Source organism: Ochotona princeps, chromosome 6 (assembly GCF_030435755.1).
Source record: "Ochotona princeps isolate mOchPri1 chromosome 6, mOchPri1.hap1, whole genome shotgun sequence".
NCBI lineage: Eukaryota > Metazoa > Chordata > Mammalia > Lagomorpha > Ochotonidae > Ochotona > Ochotona princeps.
The window spans coordinates 21,866,392-21,883,766 of record NC_080837.1 but is presented as its reverse complement, the minus strand read 5'-3'; the positions used below and the strand labels follow the sequence as shown (position 1 = coordinate 21,883,766).

The 17,375-nt window shown below is 46.8% G+C and overlaps 1 protein-coding gene across 3 annotated transcripts in view; it reads left to right on the top strand.

Moving 5' to 3' along the window:
- Positions 1-17,375, top strand: part of FAM81A (family with sequence similarity 81 member A) — a 79,742-nt gene that overhangs the window by 40,704 nt on the left and 21,663 nt on the right. For all 3 annotated transcript variants that reach the window (XM_058665766.1, XM_058665764.1, XM_004578035.2), the window contains exons 4-6: positions 3,820-3,938; positions 14,191-14,320; positions 15,645-15,751. In XM_058665766.1, coding sequence (XP_058521749.1) covers positions 3,820-3,938; positions 14,191-14,320; positions 15,645-15,751 — 356 coding nt within the window. The remainder of the gene's footprint in view (positions 1-3,819; positions 3,939-14,190; positions 14,321-15,644; positions 15,752-17,375) is intronic.

Genomic DNA, 17,375 nt, shown 5'->3' with positions numbered 1-17,375 from the left:
AAATGTTGTGCAAGCAAACTTTTATTAATAGTCCATCTAGAATTCTTGCCGTAGTTTCAGCAAATGCAGTTGGGGGTTGGGGGTTGGGGAAGGGAGAAGGGCAAAAAGGGAAAACAGTCAAATTGTTCCAGATATGTCGCCTGAAATTGAAGGGTGACGTGGGCAGGTGTGAAGGGTGTTGAGCAAAAACAGAGCCGGAAGCAGTCAGGCACGTGTGTGGAGCTCATGGAATGATGACGAACTCTAGGATCTGAAGGGAGGAGAAAGGTCGAACCGGTTGGACTAAGCAAAAGGAGAGGGCGCAAAGATGACCAAGAGCAACATGAATTGTTGACATAAAATAAGCTGCAAGGACAACATAGAGGGATAGAGCCCTATAGTGTTCTCGGGGAGAGCATGTCGCTGGAGCCTGCTTCCCTGGGTTCAAGTTCCAGCTCCACCATTTGTGAACTGTGTTGCTTAGAGCAAGACACTTAACTGTTTAGAGCTTGGGGATAATAGTACCTCCCTCAAACAGTGTTATGAGGATTGAGTGAATCAAGGTGCCCAAAATGCTGAGAACAGGGCTGTGTCCAAACTAGACAGCAAGCAGGGCTGTGCCTTAGTATTTACTTATTTAGTTTTGGTTAAGCATGTATTTCAAAAAATGAATCGTGTTTGCAATGTAGAGTAAGTCTACAGCATTGCCATGCAAAGTTATCATAATGGGATAACACTGTCTGGAAATAAGCTGCCTCCCTGTTTACATTTCCTTGTTTCTGGATATAAATTGGTGACATGTACTGTTTATGCATGCAACTTTTTTTCAAAAGATTTATTCATTTTATTACAGCCAGATATACACAGAGGAGGAGAGACAGAGAGGAAGATCTTCCGTCTGATGATTCACTCCACAAGTGAGCCGCAATGGCCGGTGCGTGCCGATCTGAAGCCGGGAACCTGGAACCTCTTCCAGGTCTCCCACGTGGGTGCAGGGTCCCAATGCATTGGGCCGTCTTCGACTGCTTTCCCAGGCCACAAGCAGGGAACTGGATGGGAAGTGGAGCTGCCGGGACCAGAACCGGCGCCCATATGGGATCCTGGGGCCCCCAAGGCGAGGACCTTAGCCGCTAGGCCACGCCGCCTGGCCCTATGCATGCAACTTTTGAAATAGTAAAATCTACAAGAGATTCCTGGCATAACAAAAATATCTTGAAAATATATGGCCATTTGAGGTATAAAATAATAAGAGTAATAGGATTGCAAAACTACTGAAGGTTTATAAATAGTCAAAAATAGTTTGGCTTTTCTGAGTGTCTAATTATACATTAGTGCAAACACAAAATGCCCTCAAAGTTTAATCGCTGCACATCTTACAGATTCCTCAGAGGTGCGTAGAGTGTCATGTGACCTGAACCCCCATTCCCAGTTGATCCCCCCAAGCTGTCTTCCATGCTGCCTGACTTGCTCTCTGTAAAGTGACTGTCCTCTGGGAGAAGGGGTTCGGCTGAGTGCGTCCTCAGGTGGGTCCTTTTTCCTTTCTAAGTTAATCCAAGAGTTGTGCTGTTTCAGCAAGGCTCCTAGTGTTGGCTGTGTATTGAGCATCACCTCCCTGGGGTGTTAGGAGAACAGGTTCACACTGTTCAGCCCTAACTAGCTTCCTCTTCTCCCAGGCTGCTCTCACAGGTGCTCGCTTCACTGTACTTGGCAATGGATAGGCCAAGAGCTATGATAAATACGGTTGTCAGTAGCTTTTTCTGATTTTTTTTTTCTTTTGATTCATCTAGTGGAAGAAACTGGAGTTGTTTCCACACTATCTGGATCATTCCACACTAAATCAAGTCGAGCTGGACTGCTTTCATTTTTGCTGAGTAATTGACTAAATCCTGAGGATAAGTTTTCTAGGGGGGGGAGGAATGCCTTTGAACCACAATGCACTCCCTGGCGTTAACGTCATTTCTGTTTTGGTTGGAGTGCTTGATTTGGGATTGGAAGGCAGCAAAGGCGATGAAAACCCCATGAAAACCCCATGAAAGCTCTTTTGCCTTATTATTGATAAAACAATAGCTGTATTTGTATCAGGTAAGGTACAACTTGACCTCAAAAGCACTGAAGAGGACAAGCAATGTTATATAATAGAATAAGCACTGTTTACCATAAATTGGGTTGCAACCAATACATAGATCAAATACTAAATAGATCAAATAAAAGGTGTTAAAAATGCCAGGAACTCTTGGTGGAACTCTTTATGCTTTGCAAATTCAAAATTCCCCCATCACAGCTGGAAAGGTCTTACAGACTCAGGAAAATGTGATCTAGAGAAAGTAAGAGAAAAGTCTAATAGACAGTATTTTCCCTTTTGTTCCTCAAACAAAAAATTCATATATTTGTGTGTCTTAGGAATTAAAACAAATGCACAGGCAGGTGTTTTTCCTTGCTGCTGAGGTGCCCACAGTGGAGTGCTTGGGTTCGGTATCAGACTTTGGCTTCTGATGCCAGCTTCCTGCTAGTATAGATGCTGAGAGGCAGAGGGGCGGGCTGAAGTCATTGGGTCATTGCCACCCACATGGGGAGCCTCAGTACTGGCTCCTCCTTTTGGCATTTGGGGAATAAACCAGCAAATGGGGTCCCTCTCTCTCTGCCTCTCAGATGAATAAATTTTTTTTATAAAATCTATTTTATTTTATTGGAAAGTCAGATATACAGAGAGAAGGAGAGACAGAAAGGAAGATCTTCCATCTGATGATTCACTCCCCAAGTGAGCCGCAACGGGCCGGTGCGCGCCGATCCGAAGCTGGGAACCAGGAACCTCTTCCGGGTCTCCCACGCGGGTGCAGGGTCCCAAGACCTTGGGCTGTCCTCAACTGTTTTCCCAGGCCACAAGCAGGGAGTTGGATGCGAAATGGGGATGCCGGGATTAGAACTGGCACCTTTATGGGATCCTGACCCCTGCAAAACAAGGACTTTAGTTGCTAGGCTACTGCGTTGGGCCTTTATGTAAATAAATTTTCAACAAAATAGATCAATCATAAGCCTCAAATGTTAACATATTCAAAAAATTTAATTTCTAATAGGCTATATTTTTTATCATAGGTAAATACAATTGTAAGTAAATAATCTGATGCTAAAAAACAAAACTGCTTGAAAATAAAACATAATTTTAAGTAGTTCTTTGGATATCTGGATATTCTTAGCGTAAAAAGGAACTAAAAAATAAATATAAAAGTAAGAAGATGGGCCTGGCGCGGTATACGTATATCGTATCATGTATATGTTGCAGTCCCTGTGTTCAAGTGTCGACTGGTTCCAATTGCACCTTCCTCCTGGAGTGCACGTTGAGAGTCTCCAGGAAGGGCTCTAGTCCTGCGGTCCCTGCCACTCACATGTGAATGGAGTTGGGTGCTCCTGGCTTCAGTCTGGCCCAACCCCAGCTATTACAGCCATTTGGTAGTAAACCAGCAGGTGGAAGGGCTGTCTCTCTGTCTTTCAAACACATTTAAAAGGGAGGAACGATGTCTTCATTGTTAAGGAAGAAATAACAATGAAAAATGAACTCTGTGTGTAGTTGGTAAATGAAGAGGCTTGATTGGGGAGTGTTCTCTTAGGTCCCTCTCGCGCCCTCCCTGTCTCTCCTCCTCCCCCACTTGCTCTTTCTCTCCTGCTGTCCTTCCTTCCCTGCTTCTCTGCCTGTCTCTCAGCACCCTGAGGTTTTGCACATGGGTTTGTCAGATGACTTAAAGTGGAGCCTCTTGGGAGAGAATGTGTGAAGCACTCTGTTCTGGCATTTGTGGCTGCAGTGAATTCTGAGCTCCCCCCTCTCGGGTGTCTTGTGTTGCTCAGGTGCTCCAGGAACAGATCCGGGCCAGGGACAACATTAGCTACGGAACTAATTCTGCCTTAAAGACCTTGGAGATGCGGCAGCTCTCAGGTTTGGGAGATCTTCGAGGAAGAGTGGCAAGGTAGGTGTCCAGAGGGTGGGGCTGTGCTCGCCTGCAGCTGTTTCCATGTCTCGCACTGAGCGCATCAACTCTTACAGTGACAGATTTGCCAATGACCTTGGTTTGTTTCTCTCACACGTGACTTCTCAAAAGATCACATCATACCCCATGCATTGGCACAATCACTGTGTGCTAGTTAGAAATAGCGTAAGATAAACCTGTAACACACAAAGGAGCAACAAAAAAAATGTGTATCATTTAAGCTCATTTTTTAAAATCTTTTTTTTAAAGATTTATTTATATTTATTAGAGACTCAGGTATACGGAGAGACAGAGAGGAAGATCTTCCATCCACTGATTCACTCCCCAAGTGGCTGTAATGACTGGAGTTGAGCTGATCCAAGGCCAGGAGCCAGGAGCTTCTTCTGGGTCTCCCACATGGGTGCAGGGTCCCAAGGCTTTGGGCTGTCCTTGACTGCTTTCCCATGCCACAAGCAGAAAGCTGGGTGGGAAGCAGAGCCACTGGGATTAGAACCAGGCCCCCTATGGGATCCTGGTGCAAGGCGAAGACTTTAGTTACTAGGCTACCGTGCCAGGCCTGCTTAAGCTCTATTTAAAATAACAAAAACAATTTTTTGGTTTGGTTTGATTGGTTGGTTTTGAAATCAGAGTGACAAAGGGGCTAAGCCAGACTGAAGCCAGGAGACTGGAACTCCTTCTGTGGATGGCAGGGGCCTGAGCACTTGGGGTTATTTTTTTCCTGCTTTCCCAGGCTCATGAGCAGGGAGCTGGATCAGCAGCAGAGCATCCTGGCTTCAGCAGGTGCTCTGATAGGAGATCCCAGCATTACGGGCAGCAGTTCAACTTGATGCACCAGAGTGCTGCACGTTATGGGCCTTATGGCCCCATCAGCTGCATTTTGGCAAAGGATATATTCATGAAGCAGAAAAAGAAATTTCTTGCCTTTTAAAAAAAAAATAAAACTATATCCAGTCCTCTCTTTGTGCATACAAGCTGGGCAGGAGAAGCCAACACTGCCATGATTTTTTGTGTTTCTGTGCTTGGAGCATGTGGTGGGGAGCTCACTCAGCTGACCCCAGTCATTTGGTAGGGGAACATCATGTTTATTGAATCCAGGGATGCACCGTTGGAACTTAAATTGCCCATGTCTTTCCGTGTAAATCATCTTTATTATGCTTTCTAGAAGTACCGGTTTGAGATAGATAGGCAATTAAAAAAAATCTTTTACCCCAGATGATATACGAAGTGCTTTTCTATCTCCCCAAAACGTGTTGTGCAGGCAGGCATCACTGCTTATCTCTGGGGGCTTGTGTGACATGGATGATGTCAGGGCCAACCCCCAACTGCTGGGTTATCCGCATGGCCGTGAGACCCCCATGTCCACATGCAGGTTCCTGTTGGAAGAGCACTGTGCAAAGACAGGGTTGAGGATTATTTCTGTCTGGATGCAACAGAGATGTTCCAACGCATTTGTGGGCCTCTTCTGCCCTCTGCTGCTACTTTCAGCCAAGCACCTGGAGATGCTGCCGGAGAATAGGCTCTTGGGTAGGCCTTGTATTTTTTGGGGAGTGAATGTGTGAGCAAGAACTGGGACTCACAGCCCCCGAGCAGAGAGGAATAGTTTTGCAGTGCGTTTGTGCACACACCCATGAAGGGCTGTGAGTGCTGAGGTTGTGTTTGGGTTTACTGGCTAAGGACTGGTCTTGTAGCTGAAGACTGAATGGACCATTCTCCTGTGATTTCCTGTCTTCATCAGATGAATTCTGGTGTCCAACCCATGACCCTCAGGGATGGATGCTTGCCTCCTGCCCACTGTCTTCCCTCACACTGTGTCTTTCAGCAGGGAGCAGCGGTGTGTCAGTTCCTGACTCGACTGTGCTGTTCCATCACATGCTGTTCTTAAATCCCACGTGCTTTTGCTCCTTGCTTTCCAACTTCCTGTTGAACTTTTTTTTTTCCTTAAAAATTTTGATTTATTTGAAAGACAGAGTCAAAAAGGGAGAATGGACAAGAATCTATCATCCATGGGTTCACTTCCCACATGGCCACACAGCCAGAGTTGACCAGGCCAAAGTCAGGAGCCTATGCAACATCTACAGGAGCACTCAAGAATAGGGTGCAGGCTGGGCTGGGCCATAAAATCCACTGTCTCATACCAAGGCTGAAACAGAGGGGGCAGGTTATGCCAGGTAAGGGCCTAGCACCAGTTAGCACGTGTGAGATCAGGTCTGGGAATGGACCTGGTGCGAGAACTAGGGTAACTTCCTTGTTGGGCTGTAGCTCCCACTGGTGAGCATGTGATTCAGGCCTGGGTGTTGAGCAGGCCAGGCCAGGCAGCTCTACCCATTGGCACATGTGTGGGTTGGTTGTGGGTGGTGGCGAAATGGGCAGGGCCAGGCCAGCCTTCGCTCACTGGCATGTGCAGGAGCCAGACTGGAGTGAGAGTCATACTGGGCTAGGATATCAGACCTACTGGTTTGCATGAGCCAGAAATTGGGGCAGATTGGGCAGGGCTAGGCTGTAGCATTCACCAGTGAGAGTTGTGGCCGGCAGTGGACCAGGCCAGGTCAGGCTGCAGCATCTGAGGGCAAGGGCAAAGATGGGAGACGGGTAGTGCCAGGCTGGGTCAGAGCAACTACTGGCACATGCAAGATCTGTGACTGGGAACAGGCCTGGTTGGGCAGCTAAGGGGATGTCCTGGCTGGATTGTATTCCCACTGGTGCAGGAGCTGGAGTAGGGGCAGTGATCTGGCCTGGACGTGACTGCAGTATCCCTTGCATGGGTGTGGATTGGGTCTAGAGTGTACCAGACTGGGCTAGGCTCCAGCACCCACCTACTGGGCCACTGCTCCCACAGGTGAACATCCGAACTGGGACTGGGGGTAGACCAGGCCAGGCAGGACTACAACACCTGTTTCTGGTGAGAGCCAGGGAGGATACAGGATGGGCTGGACTAGGTCTTGGCATATGCTAAATCATGTGTGAGCTGTGTCTGGGCATAGACCAGGTATGGCTGGGCTGTAGCACCCAACAGTAAGAACTGGAATGGATGTGGGCCCCTCGGGCAAGGTTACTGTTCCTACCAGGACAGGAGTGGACTAAGTCAGCCTGGACCAAAGATCCACTGGTGTGTGTGAAATCTGCCACTGGAAGGAGACCTGATAGAGGAGCTTGGGGAATGCCTTTGTCAGGATGCAGTCCCTGAAGGCGAGTGCAAAAAGCAAGGCTGGGAATAGTCCAGACCAGGCCAGGTTAGAGTACCCCTGGCATATGTGTGGCTCAGGTCTCGGGGCAGGCCAGCTTGGGCCAGTTCATAACACCTACTGGCATTTCTGAGAACCAGGACGGGTACAGGATGGGCCGGGTTGGGCTACAACAGCAACCAATTCAAATTAGGGCCAAAACTGGAGGCTGGCTGGGCTAGGCTGTATCACATACCAGCATAAACTGGAACTGGGAGCAGTCCTGGCTGAGCCAGGCTGCAGCACCCACTGGTGGATGCTGAGACGAGGCAAGCCATTCCAGTCTGGGCCACAGCTCCCACCAGCACACGTAAGACCCAGGGTGGGAGGTGAATCCAGTAGGGGGACTGTAGGGACTCCTCTACTGGGCCACTGCTCCCACAGGTGAACATCCGAACTGGGACTGGGGGTAGACCAGGCCAGGCAGGACTACAACACCTGTTGACCTACATGTGAGCTGGGTTCATTGACCTACATATTGACCTGCATGTGAGCATAGTCCATTGGAGCCTGTAGAGGACATCTAGCACCACAGTAGAGTATGGAGGGCAGAACAAATTGGACAGCTACCCCAGCCAAGCATGGAGCCAGGCTGGGCTATGTGAGCATATGCACTGGTGCATGCATGAGCCAGGCTGGCTGGCCGTGCTTTGCTGCAGCATCAGCTGGCAAGTTCTGGGACTAGGGGTAAGACTGGTCAGACTAGACCATAGAACCACCTGGAAAGTGCAAGATCCTAGGCCAGGAATGGGCCCAGTAGGGAAACTGTAGGCACCTCTCTGATGGGCTGTAACTCTCACTTGTGAGCTTGAGAACCAGGGCTGGAAGCAGGCCTGACTAGATAGGAGGTGGCATCTGCTGGCACGAGTATGGGCTGGATAGTGTGGTCAGTTGGGTTGAGCTAGACTCCAATGCCCATTGATGTGTATGAGAGCTGAATGGGATGTGGGACAGACTGGACCAGTCTGCTGCACATACTGGGAAACACAGGAAACGGCTGGGGGTGGGCCTAGTGGGAGTTATTGGGTGTCACTCCAGCTAGGCTCAGTTTCTGCTAGTGTACGGGCGGACTAAACGTACAGTGGGCAGGATTGGGCTAGGGCGCAGCATCCATTGGTTTGCATAAGAGATGGGGCTGGAGACAGAACTGACCCCACAACTGCAACCACCAGTGTGTCTGTAGGCTAATGTGGGCAATGGACTGAGCAAGCACATGCAAGAGTCAGGTCTGGGGTCACCTCAGATGAGATTTCTTTTGGGATCCCCCCCCAACTGAACTCCTGGACTCAGAACTCTAACCATGGGGAAAAATGCAGAATCTGTAGTGTGACTGTGGAGTGCATGTGTCAAATCAGACCACCTCAGGGGCTGTGATGGAGGGGTGGATGGAACACCCAGATGCACATGGAAGATATGGCAGCCCATTGGAGCCTGTAGAGGACATCTAGTACCACAGTAGAGGAAGGAGGGCAGAACAAATTGGACAACTACCCCAACCAAGCATTGACAGCAATTATCTGTGCAAATGGAGACTCTAAGGTGAACTGTGTCAGCCACTGGACCTTGGAAGGATTTCCTCATCCTTCGATTGGCAAGACTGACAGCATTTCAGATCTATTAAAACCACTTGAGCAGAACCTTTGGAGCAAGCTCGTATCAGGACTCTGGGATGACGTCAGGTGGCCGCCCCTTGTCCCCAGGTGCTGATATGGTTAGGATGCTGGGTATGGCTTTCCCTTTCTCTTCATTTTTCCCCCAGATACAGAAAGAAAGAAAAGGAAATTTAGAAACAATGGTCTCATCCACTTTCCCCTAACCTTCGACCTTCCCACCCAAATCAGTAGTCCACATGAGCATGCATCCTTCTCAACTATGTAAACATCATCGAAAATAAAGTTAAAAACAAAAAATAAAATAAAACAAACAAAACAGTCTGGAGCCTAGAACTCTACCTGAGTCTTCCATGTGGATAGTAGAGTCCCAAGCACATGGAACACATCTGCTTTCCCAGGTGCATTGGCCGGGAGCTATAAGTAGAGCAGCTGGACTTGAACTGGTGCACATATGGGCTGTCAGTGTTTCTGACAGCAGTAGGGTAACCCACTGAGCCACGGTGCTGGCCTCCTTGTTCATCTTTTGATCAGTTCAAATGCCACACCTCTGGGAGTCGTTCTGAACATCCCCATCCACCAAGCCTCTCTGCTGTGTCGTGTCTACCAAGATGGAACCAAAGACTCAGAAGACAGTACCTGCCCCCTGCCCAAGCCCGAGCATAGGCCAGAAGGTCCAGAGGGCTGGGCTGAGTGGGGTGCACAGCCCCTGGGAAGAGGTCTGCATGGCACCCGTCACCCTCCTTCTGGCTGCCAGAGACGCTGCAGTCCTGGCAGCACTCCACATGTCCTCGAAAGAGCATGCCCCAGGGAGTCAAACTTGACTGCTGTGATGTCATCAAGTTCCCCACATCTGCCACAAAGAAGTAGGAGACAGCAACCCTCTGTGTTCCTTGTGGATGTCCAGGCTGGAAACCAGCCGGGAAGAAACTCTGTGAGATTGACCTAGCCAAGGTCAACAACACACTGATCAGGGCTCGAGGTGGAGAAAAGGCATGTGCTCACCTGGCTCCTGCTCGTGATGCTGTGAGTGTGACCAACAAAATTGGGAACATCTCAACTGAGTCCAGCTGGCTAATTCTAAATATATTCTGCTCCCCCTATAACAAAAAAGAAGAGAAAAACCACTGTCACAGGACCAAAAAAAAAAAAAAAAAAAAGCACTAGAGTTCTTATTGTGGAATTTGGGTTTCTAACAAACCCCAGCTGTTTCAGAGCAGCTGGGGGCTGGGAGTTCAGAGGTACAGGCAGAATGGGGCACTCAGGAGAGCTTTAAGGATCTTCCAAGTCACTTTAGTTGCAGATGGTTTTAAGCGAGGGGCTGAGGGGCCCGCCTGGCAGAGAGCAAGCAGGCCACAAACGGTCAACCAAACAACTCAGGGGCAACAGCAGTGACATGAGCTTCATGGTGTTGATTCTGGTTCAGATGGAGAAATGGTCTTAAAATACTTTCAGGAACCTTACCATTGTTCCTTCTCTGCGACAATAATTTGTGCTTTGTTTCCTGGCTATATTTGTCTTTCCCCTAGAACACTAAGGAGGCTTTGACTGTTGTGAATTCCCATGGAATAAAAATTCTCCAGCGAAGTTCTTGCTTGCTTGCATTGATTATGCAATTGTGTTGGAAGGGTATATGAACTTTCAAAGTGATACTCCTAAATGACTAGGATGTCATATGATTTTATATTTTGTTTTATATCTTTATGGAGTCATTCATGATATAATTAATAGAAAGCAGTTCCTGAGTCTTCCTCTTAGATGAAGCTTTAAGGGCAAAGCCAGGTTCTCCATTCGGGAACACATTTATCACATGGAGTGTAGGATACACTAAACAAGACTTGATCAGGCAAATTTGCTATTACATCTTAAAGGAGAGTTCAAGGAGGGTGGTTCCCTGTTCCTACTGGGAATTTGTCCAAGACTCAGTAGCTGCTCCTTCGTGTATGAGGTTGGTTTGCATTGTGTCTGTGTGCTGAGGCAGGTGCACAGGTTTCCTGGTAGGTGTGCATTGGAAATCGTACAAGGAGCCCTTCGAGGATGGCTCAGAAGGCCAGTGGTGATGCCTGCCCTCCTTTATCTTCATTTCCTTGTGTCTGTATGAACCACTTTAATGAGGTAGAATTCCCAAACTGTGTAAGTCATCAAAGTGTACAATTCAGGTGTTTTTAGTATATTCACAGTTTGTAAGCCATTGCTGCAGCTTATTCTAAAGTTTACAAAAATATTGTCATTTCAGTTTGAAATAGGGGAGGGAAGAGGCAGACAGATGGACAAGAAGAGATCTTTTGATCTGTGTTCATCTCTCAACCGCCTACAGCAGTCAAGGTGCAACGAGGCCAAAGCCAGGAACTTGGAGCTCCATTTAGGTCTCCCCTGTGGGTGACAGGGAGCCAAGTGTGTGAGCCATCACTTGCTGCCGCCCTGGAGGCACATCACCAAGAAGCTGGAATGGGAAACAGAGCTGGATCTTAAATGCAGGCACTCTACTGTGGGACGTGGGTACCCTTAAATGGAACCTTTACCACACACACATACACCTTGGGTATTTTTTAAAACATATATTTTTATTGCATTTCATTTTTGGGTATTTTTTTTAAAGATTTATTTATTTTTATTGTAAAGTCAGATTTACTGAGAGAAGGAGAGACAGAGAGGAAAATCTCCCCACTGGTTCATTATCCAAGTGTCCGCAATGACCAGAGCTGAGCTGATTTAAAGCCAGGAGCCAGGAGCTTCTTTTGGGTCTCCCACATGTGTATAGGGTCTCAAGGCTTTGGACTGTCCTCTACTGTTTCCCCAGCCTACAAGTAGGGAGCTGGATCAGAAGTGGAATAGCTCAGACATGAACGGGTGTCCGTATGGGATCCCAGCATATGCAAGGCGACAATTTAGCTGCTGAACCATTGTGCCGGCCCCCTACATTTGTTTTTTTATCTTTGTTAGTCTATACCTGTTTTATTCATATGGTATCGTCTATATGTTTTCAGTAGGGAGTCTATATAAGGACATGTGTTCAGTCAACTACGGTTAACTGAAAGACCAAGAACGTTTGAAATTTGCACCATTTTAATACATAGTGATAAGCTAGCTGGTTGGCTAAATCTTACAAATTATTAGAGAGACCACCAAACACTGGCAGAGTGTCCAACCTTTATTCATGACTGATAAACTAGAGATAAGTAGCACTTCATTTTTTTCCTGCTTTTTGGAGATATGCATTCTCATCTTTTTAACCAACATGCTGTTTTTGATAGTGAATTGCGAATAGTTTGTGCAGTTTTAGCGTAAGGGTGTTTTCAGTATCTTTGTCATTTAGGGAAGGGCTCATAAGCTTCTTTCAGACCTTGATACATATCCGCCCCCTAAGGAGTACATTGTTAATGCTTCCAGAAAAGTATAGATTGGAGATTTGTTCAAAGTGTAACTGGCACAGGCTTCCCCTTCCCGTGTGTGGTTACAGCAAGTTCTTTAGCAAATTCCCAACTAATCTTTTGAGCCCTTTTGTCTCAGTCAGTGGAATCATAAACAAGAGCAGGTGTCAGATGTAATCACCATCACTACAAGGAAAATATACACGTTAGCTGAATAACATTTTCATCACAGTGGCGTGAGAATTTTTTTAAAAAAAATTCTAGACAGTGTGGCATTTGTTTGGAGAAAGAAAGTTTTTACTATGTCCTACTTTTGTGTAATAGTATTTGACACACCCTAGACACTCTGTAAATATTTATGAATGAGTGAGTTGTGGACCGGGGCTCCAGCTGCTGCCTATGCTAACTTGTAGACAGTGACTCTGTCCCAGGTCCCTAGCTAGGGCCTCCTCATAACCCAGCCTCATTTCTAGTTCATTCCACAAAATTACAATGCACTCTTTGTACATAGCTATTAACGGAAAATTTTGCTTGTATAACTGTTTTATTTTTATTATGAAAGAATCACATATCTTCCTTGTAGACAACTTGCACAACTCAGTAAAGGATGAAAAATGAAAATCACAGTGATCCAGGGATGGCCAGAATGTTCTGTGTTCCCTTGTAAAATTGTACTGACTGTGTACATCAAGGTTCAGATGCAGAGAGAACACTGACTGAAGGAAAAAAGTGTCTAATCATTCTGGAAGAATCCATGTATACAACCTCTTTAACCTTGTCACCAGTCGTCCATGTTTCTCCCAAGTTTGTGAACATCAACTACTTCCTTTGAATGTCTGTCAATAAAAGAAAAGGAAAGGAAAAGAAAAGAAAGAAGAAAAGAAAGAAAGTGCAAACAAACAAAATTAATGTCTGGCCATCTCTTGTGCCAGGCAAAATTAATTGCTAGATGTATTTGAAGTCTGCCGTTTTTTCTTTGTCCCTTCCTTAGTGTATCTGTACTCCTAGGTGGATCTCTACATATCAGCGGTCTTTTGCAAGCAGGTACCAGCATATGGGGTGTGTCCACCTGAAGCCTGACCTGAGTTGTTCGCCTTTGGTCCTCCTGGTCATCAGGAACTCTTCCAGAAGCCATGGGTTCCTGTAGAAGCCATAGGTCGGGGTTAGAGGTCAGGCTCAGTAGCTGAGTAGAGGTCACGGAAGCCCAGGCCCCTATGCCATACCTGTGCCAGGGAGCCTGCCCATCCTTTTGCCTTGAAGAGGGGTGATGCTCATCTACCCAGCTTTATGACATGGTGTGTTCATAGTGGCCCGTCCTAATGTCCCATGCACAATCATCATGTACTGGAACCCAGCAGTCAACAGCTGCATTGCAAAGTTGAAAATGATTGTCTTGGAATAGGGCCTGACTCTTTCAAATTCCTAGGAGCCCATTCTGTGATTCTGCTATGGGCCATCATACACAGCTCATCTGCCGCACACACTCTGAACACCACTGGATCTACTGAGCTGCAAGACCCACGGGCAGAGCCACCTTTGCCACAGCCCAGGTCGGCTGCAGTGCCATCCACCTGCAGCTCGGGTCCCCACTCAAAGCATCCAGCCTTACCAGTGATTTGATAAGAAGACTAAAAACTTTTAACTATGGCAGAAGCTGCTTTTTAGATCCTGGGAAGCCTCTGGCTTTGAAGGGTGCAGGGTGGTACAGAGCCACAGCGCTAAGCCAGACCAGTAGATGTGCTTTTTTGGAACTGGGCTCGCCATGTGCACACCGTGTCGTACTTGTAGACATTGTGGAACCCTAGTTTCTCTGATGGTCACATCTCTAATCTTAATTAAGCATCATCCCTGTGGGTTAGCTTAGACACCACAATGAGGGCATCTGTCGGAACCCATTCCTGCCTGTTAAAAAGAACAGTGGATAGCACAGTTTCCTTGCAGGGTGCTTTGCATTTCCTGGCAAGTCAGGGAACATCTGTGCATGTCGGTAAGCTTTAATGAGAAAGGGCTCTGTTCTTTGCCTGGACAGATGTGATGCCAGCATAGCCCGACTCTCTGCTGAGCACAAGTCGACCTATGAGGGGCTCCAGCACTTGAACAAAGAGCAGCAGGCTGCCAAGCATATCCTGGAAACGAAAATCAAAGACGCGGAAGGACAGGTAGGACACATTGCGGGTGGATTTCAAGAGCAGGTAACTTGCTGTTAGCTAAGATGCTGGTCGTTTCTTGAGGGAGAAGCCAACTGGGCCTTGGCATGGGGTTCTGCCACCCAGAAACTCTTCTTTCTTCTGTTGTACTACAATGGCCCTTGGCATTTCTGGTAACCAAGACACCCAGAGTTTTCCATACAGTCCGACTTGTAAAGATTTTTTCTTCTCAAGAGCAACTTATTGTATTCCAGAAAGTCTGAATTATATGTCCCAAACTGCCTCTGGCATGTGTAAGTGATCCAACCTTCTCTGACATACCACTCATCCCAATTTTTGGTTCAGGATATGGTCACTGTGTTCATTAGGGCTCACCACAAGCCAATTAAAATACATACAGAAGTCCATTCTAAGGGACATACTTTACTTTGGTTTGGAGCTGACACCTGTCATGTAAGGATTATTTCCTATCATCACTGTTTCAGAAAAAGCAGACTTTCCACAGAGGATTAGTTTTGTTTATTTTAAAATTTACTAAAAAGGTAAGGGAGACAGGTAGGTAATTAGAAGAAAGAAGCAGGAATGACCATACTCTACACATTTTATTTGCTAGTGACCTACTTGATGCAGAGGTAAATCTGAAACCTTGATGGATTTTTAAAAAGCTTAATTGGAAAGTGAGATATGCAGAGAAAGAAAAACAGAGATCTTCCATCTACCAATCTACTTCCCAAATGCCAAGTTAGCAAAGTACTGGATTCAGCTGAAGCCAGCAGCCTGCAACTCCATCTGGGTCTCCCATGTGGCTGGGAGGGACCCCGCTACCCGAGCTGTCACTGCCTGCCAGGGTCCGCATTATCAGGAAGCTGGGATTGGAAGCTGAGCCAAGACTAGATCCGAGGCACTGTGAGATGGGGTGTAGGTGACCCTTAGTGTTGAATGTTTCCCTCTCCATGCCCTTTGATGGATTTTGTAAGCAGTAAAATTCTATTTTCTCTAACAGCCACATTCTTGGGAGACATTTCCAGGTTGGGAAGACTGTGTTTCATGCTTAGCTGGAAGTAATGGCCCTGAGCAGGAACTGGGCTTACTTCTCCAAGGACCATAAAGTCAAATGATCAGTGTAGGATGACTGTTTTGGCAGTGCTATTGGCCTTGGCCTTTGAGGGATGTGTAAGCAAGAGAATGGAGTTGACAAGATGAGATTTTCTAAAGGAACTTAAGGAAATTAGATGGAATTGAATGCCCTGGGTAGCATACAGTCATCTTAATGTTTTCTAAAATTACATTAGGAGAGATCAGATACAATGCTCATCAGCAGGGTCTCTTTTTCCAGATCTCTCAGCTTTTGAACAGAGTGGATTTGTCAATATCAGAGCAAAGCACCAAACTGAAAATGTCCCACAGAGATAGCAACCACCAGCTGCAGCTCCTGGATACTAAGTAAGTAAATCAGTAATTCATTAAATGAACCCGCTCTTGCTAATCTGTTACAGTTTGTTCTGGTTGAGGCTCTGTGAGCCTATGCTGTAGTTGTTTTCCTGTTGGTTTTTGTTTATTGTAAAGTGCAACAAACAATGGGAGCAGGAAGGCAATGTTTCCTTGTGGCATATTACTACTTGTCCATCATATTTGCGGATTTCAGAGACTATGCATGGTTACTGAGTGCTGGCTAGGGGCCTGTGGATAAAGTAATGGAACAAGAACTGGAGTGTTGCTGGAGGTGATAGTCTAGGGCTTTGATGACCATTGATCAAGCCATGAGATCAAACAAGTTCCTGTGAGGGCAGGAGCTGTGGTGTAGTGTGTTAAGCCACAGCCTGAGACACTGGCCTTCCCTGTGAACACTGCTCCATTTCGGGTCCAGCTCCTGCTAATATTGCCTGGAAAAGCAACAGAGGATAAACAGAGAACCTGGGCCCCTGCCACCCATGTGGAAGACCTGGATGGAGTTCCAGGCCCTGGCTTTGGCTTGTCCAGCCCTGCCTGTTGTCATTTGGGGAGAAGCCCAGGGGATGCAAGATAGCTCTCTCTATATATATCTCTTCTCTTTATTTATAATATAAATGTATAATTGGACCATCATGCTGATTTCCAATCACATTAACAGGAAGTTGGATTAGAAATAAAGTAACTGTAACAGTATCTGATATAGGATACTGCCGCTGAAAATTGTGGCTTAACCACTGAGGCATAATGTTGGCTATATGCAAGTTTTTATTTTTTGTTTTTTTTTTAAAGATTTATTTATTTTTATTACAAAGTTAGATATACAGAAAGGAGGAGAGACAGAGAGGAAGATCTTCCGTCCGATGATTCACTCCCCAAGTGAGCCGCAACAGGCCGGTGCTGCGCCGATCCGAAGCCGGGAACCAGGAACCTCTTCCGGGTCTCCCACGCGGGTGCAGGGTCCCAAAGCTTTGGGCCGTCCTCGACTGCTTTCCCAGGCCACAAGCAGGGAGCTGGATGGGAAGTGGAGCTGCTGGGATTAGAACCGGCGTCCATATGGGATCCCGGGGCATTCAAGGCGAGGACTTTAGCGGCTAGGCCACGCCGCCGGGACCCTATATGCAAGTTTTTAACTCTTTGCACAAATGTGTGCTATGAACACAGTGCATGCATTCAAAATATTTTCTACTGAGACACACCTTTTTTTTAAGATTTATTTTTATTGGAAAGACGGATATACAGAGAGAAGGAGAGACAGAGAAGAAGATCTTCCATTCAAAGGTTCCCTCCCCAAGCGGCCACAACGGCTGGAGCTGAGCCAATCTGAAGCCAGGAACTCTTCTGGGTCTCCCACATGGGTGCAGGGTCCCAAGACTTTGGGCCGTCATTGACTGCTTTCCCAGGCCACAAGCAGGGAGCTGAATGGGAAGCAGGGACCGCCGGGATTAGAACTGGCGCCCATATGGGATCCCGGCACATTCAAGGTGAGGACTTTAACCACTATGCTATCGCGCGGGGCCCTACCTTTTTTTTTTTTTAAGATTTATTTATTTTTATTTGAAAGGCCTTTTTAAAGAGAGAGAAAAAGAGTCAGAGAGAAAGAGACCTTCCATCCATT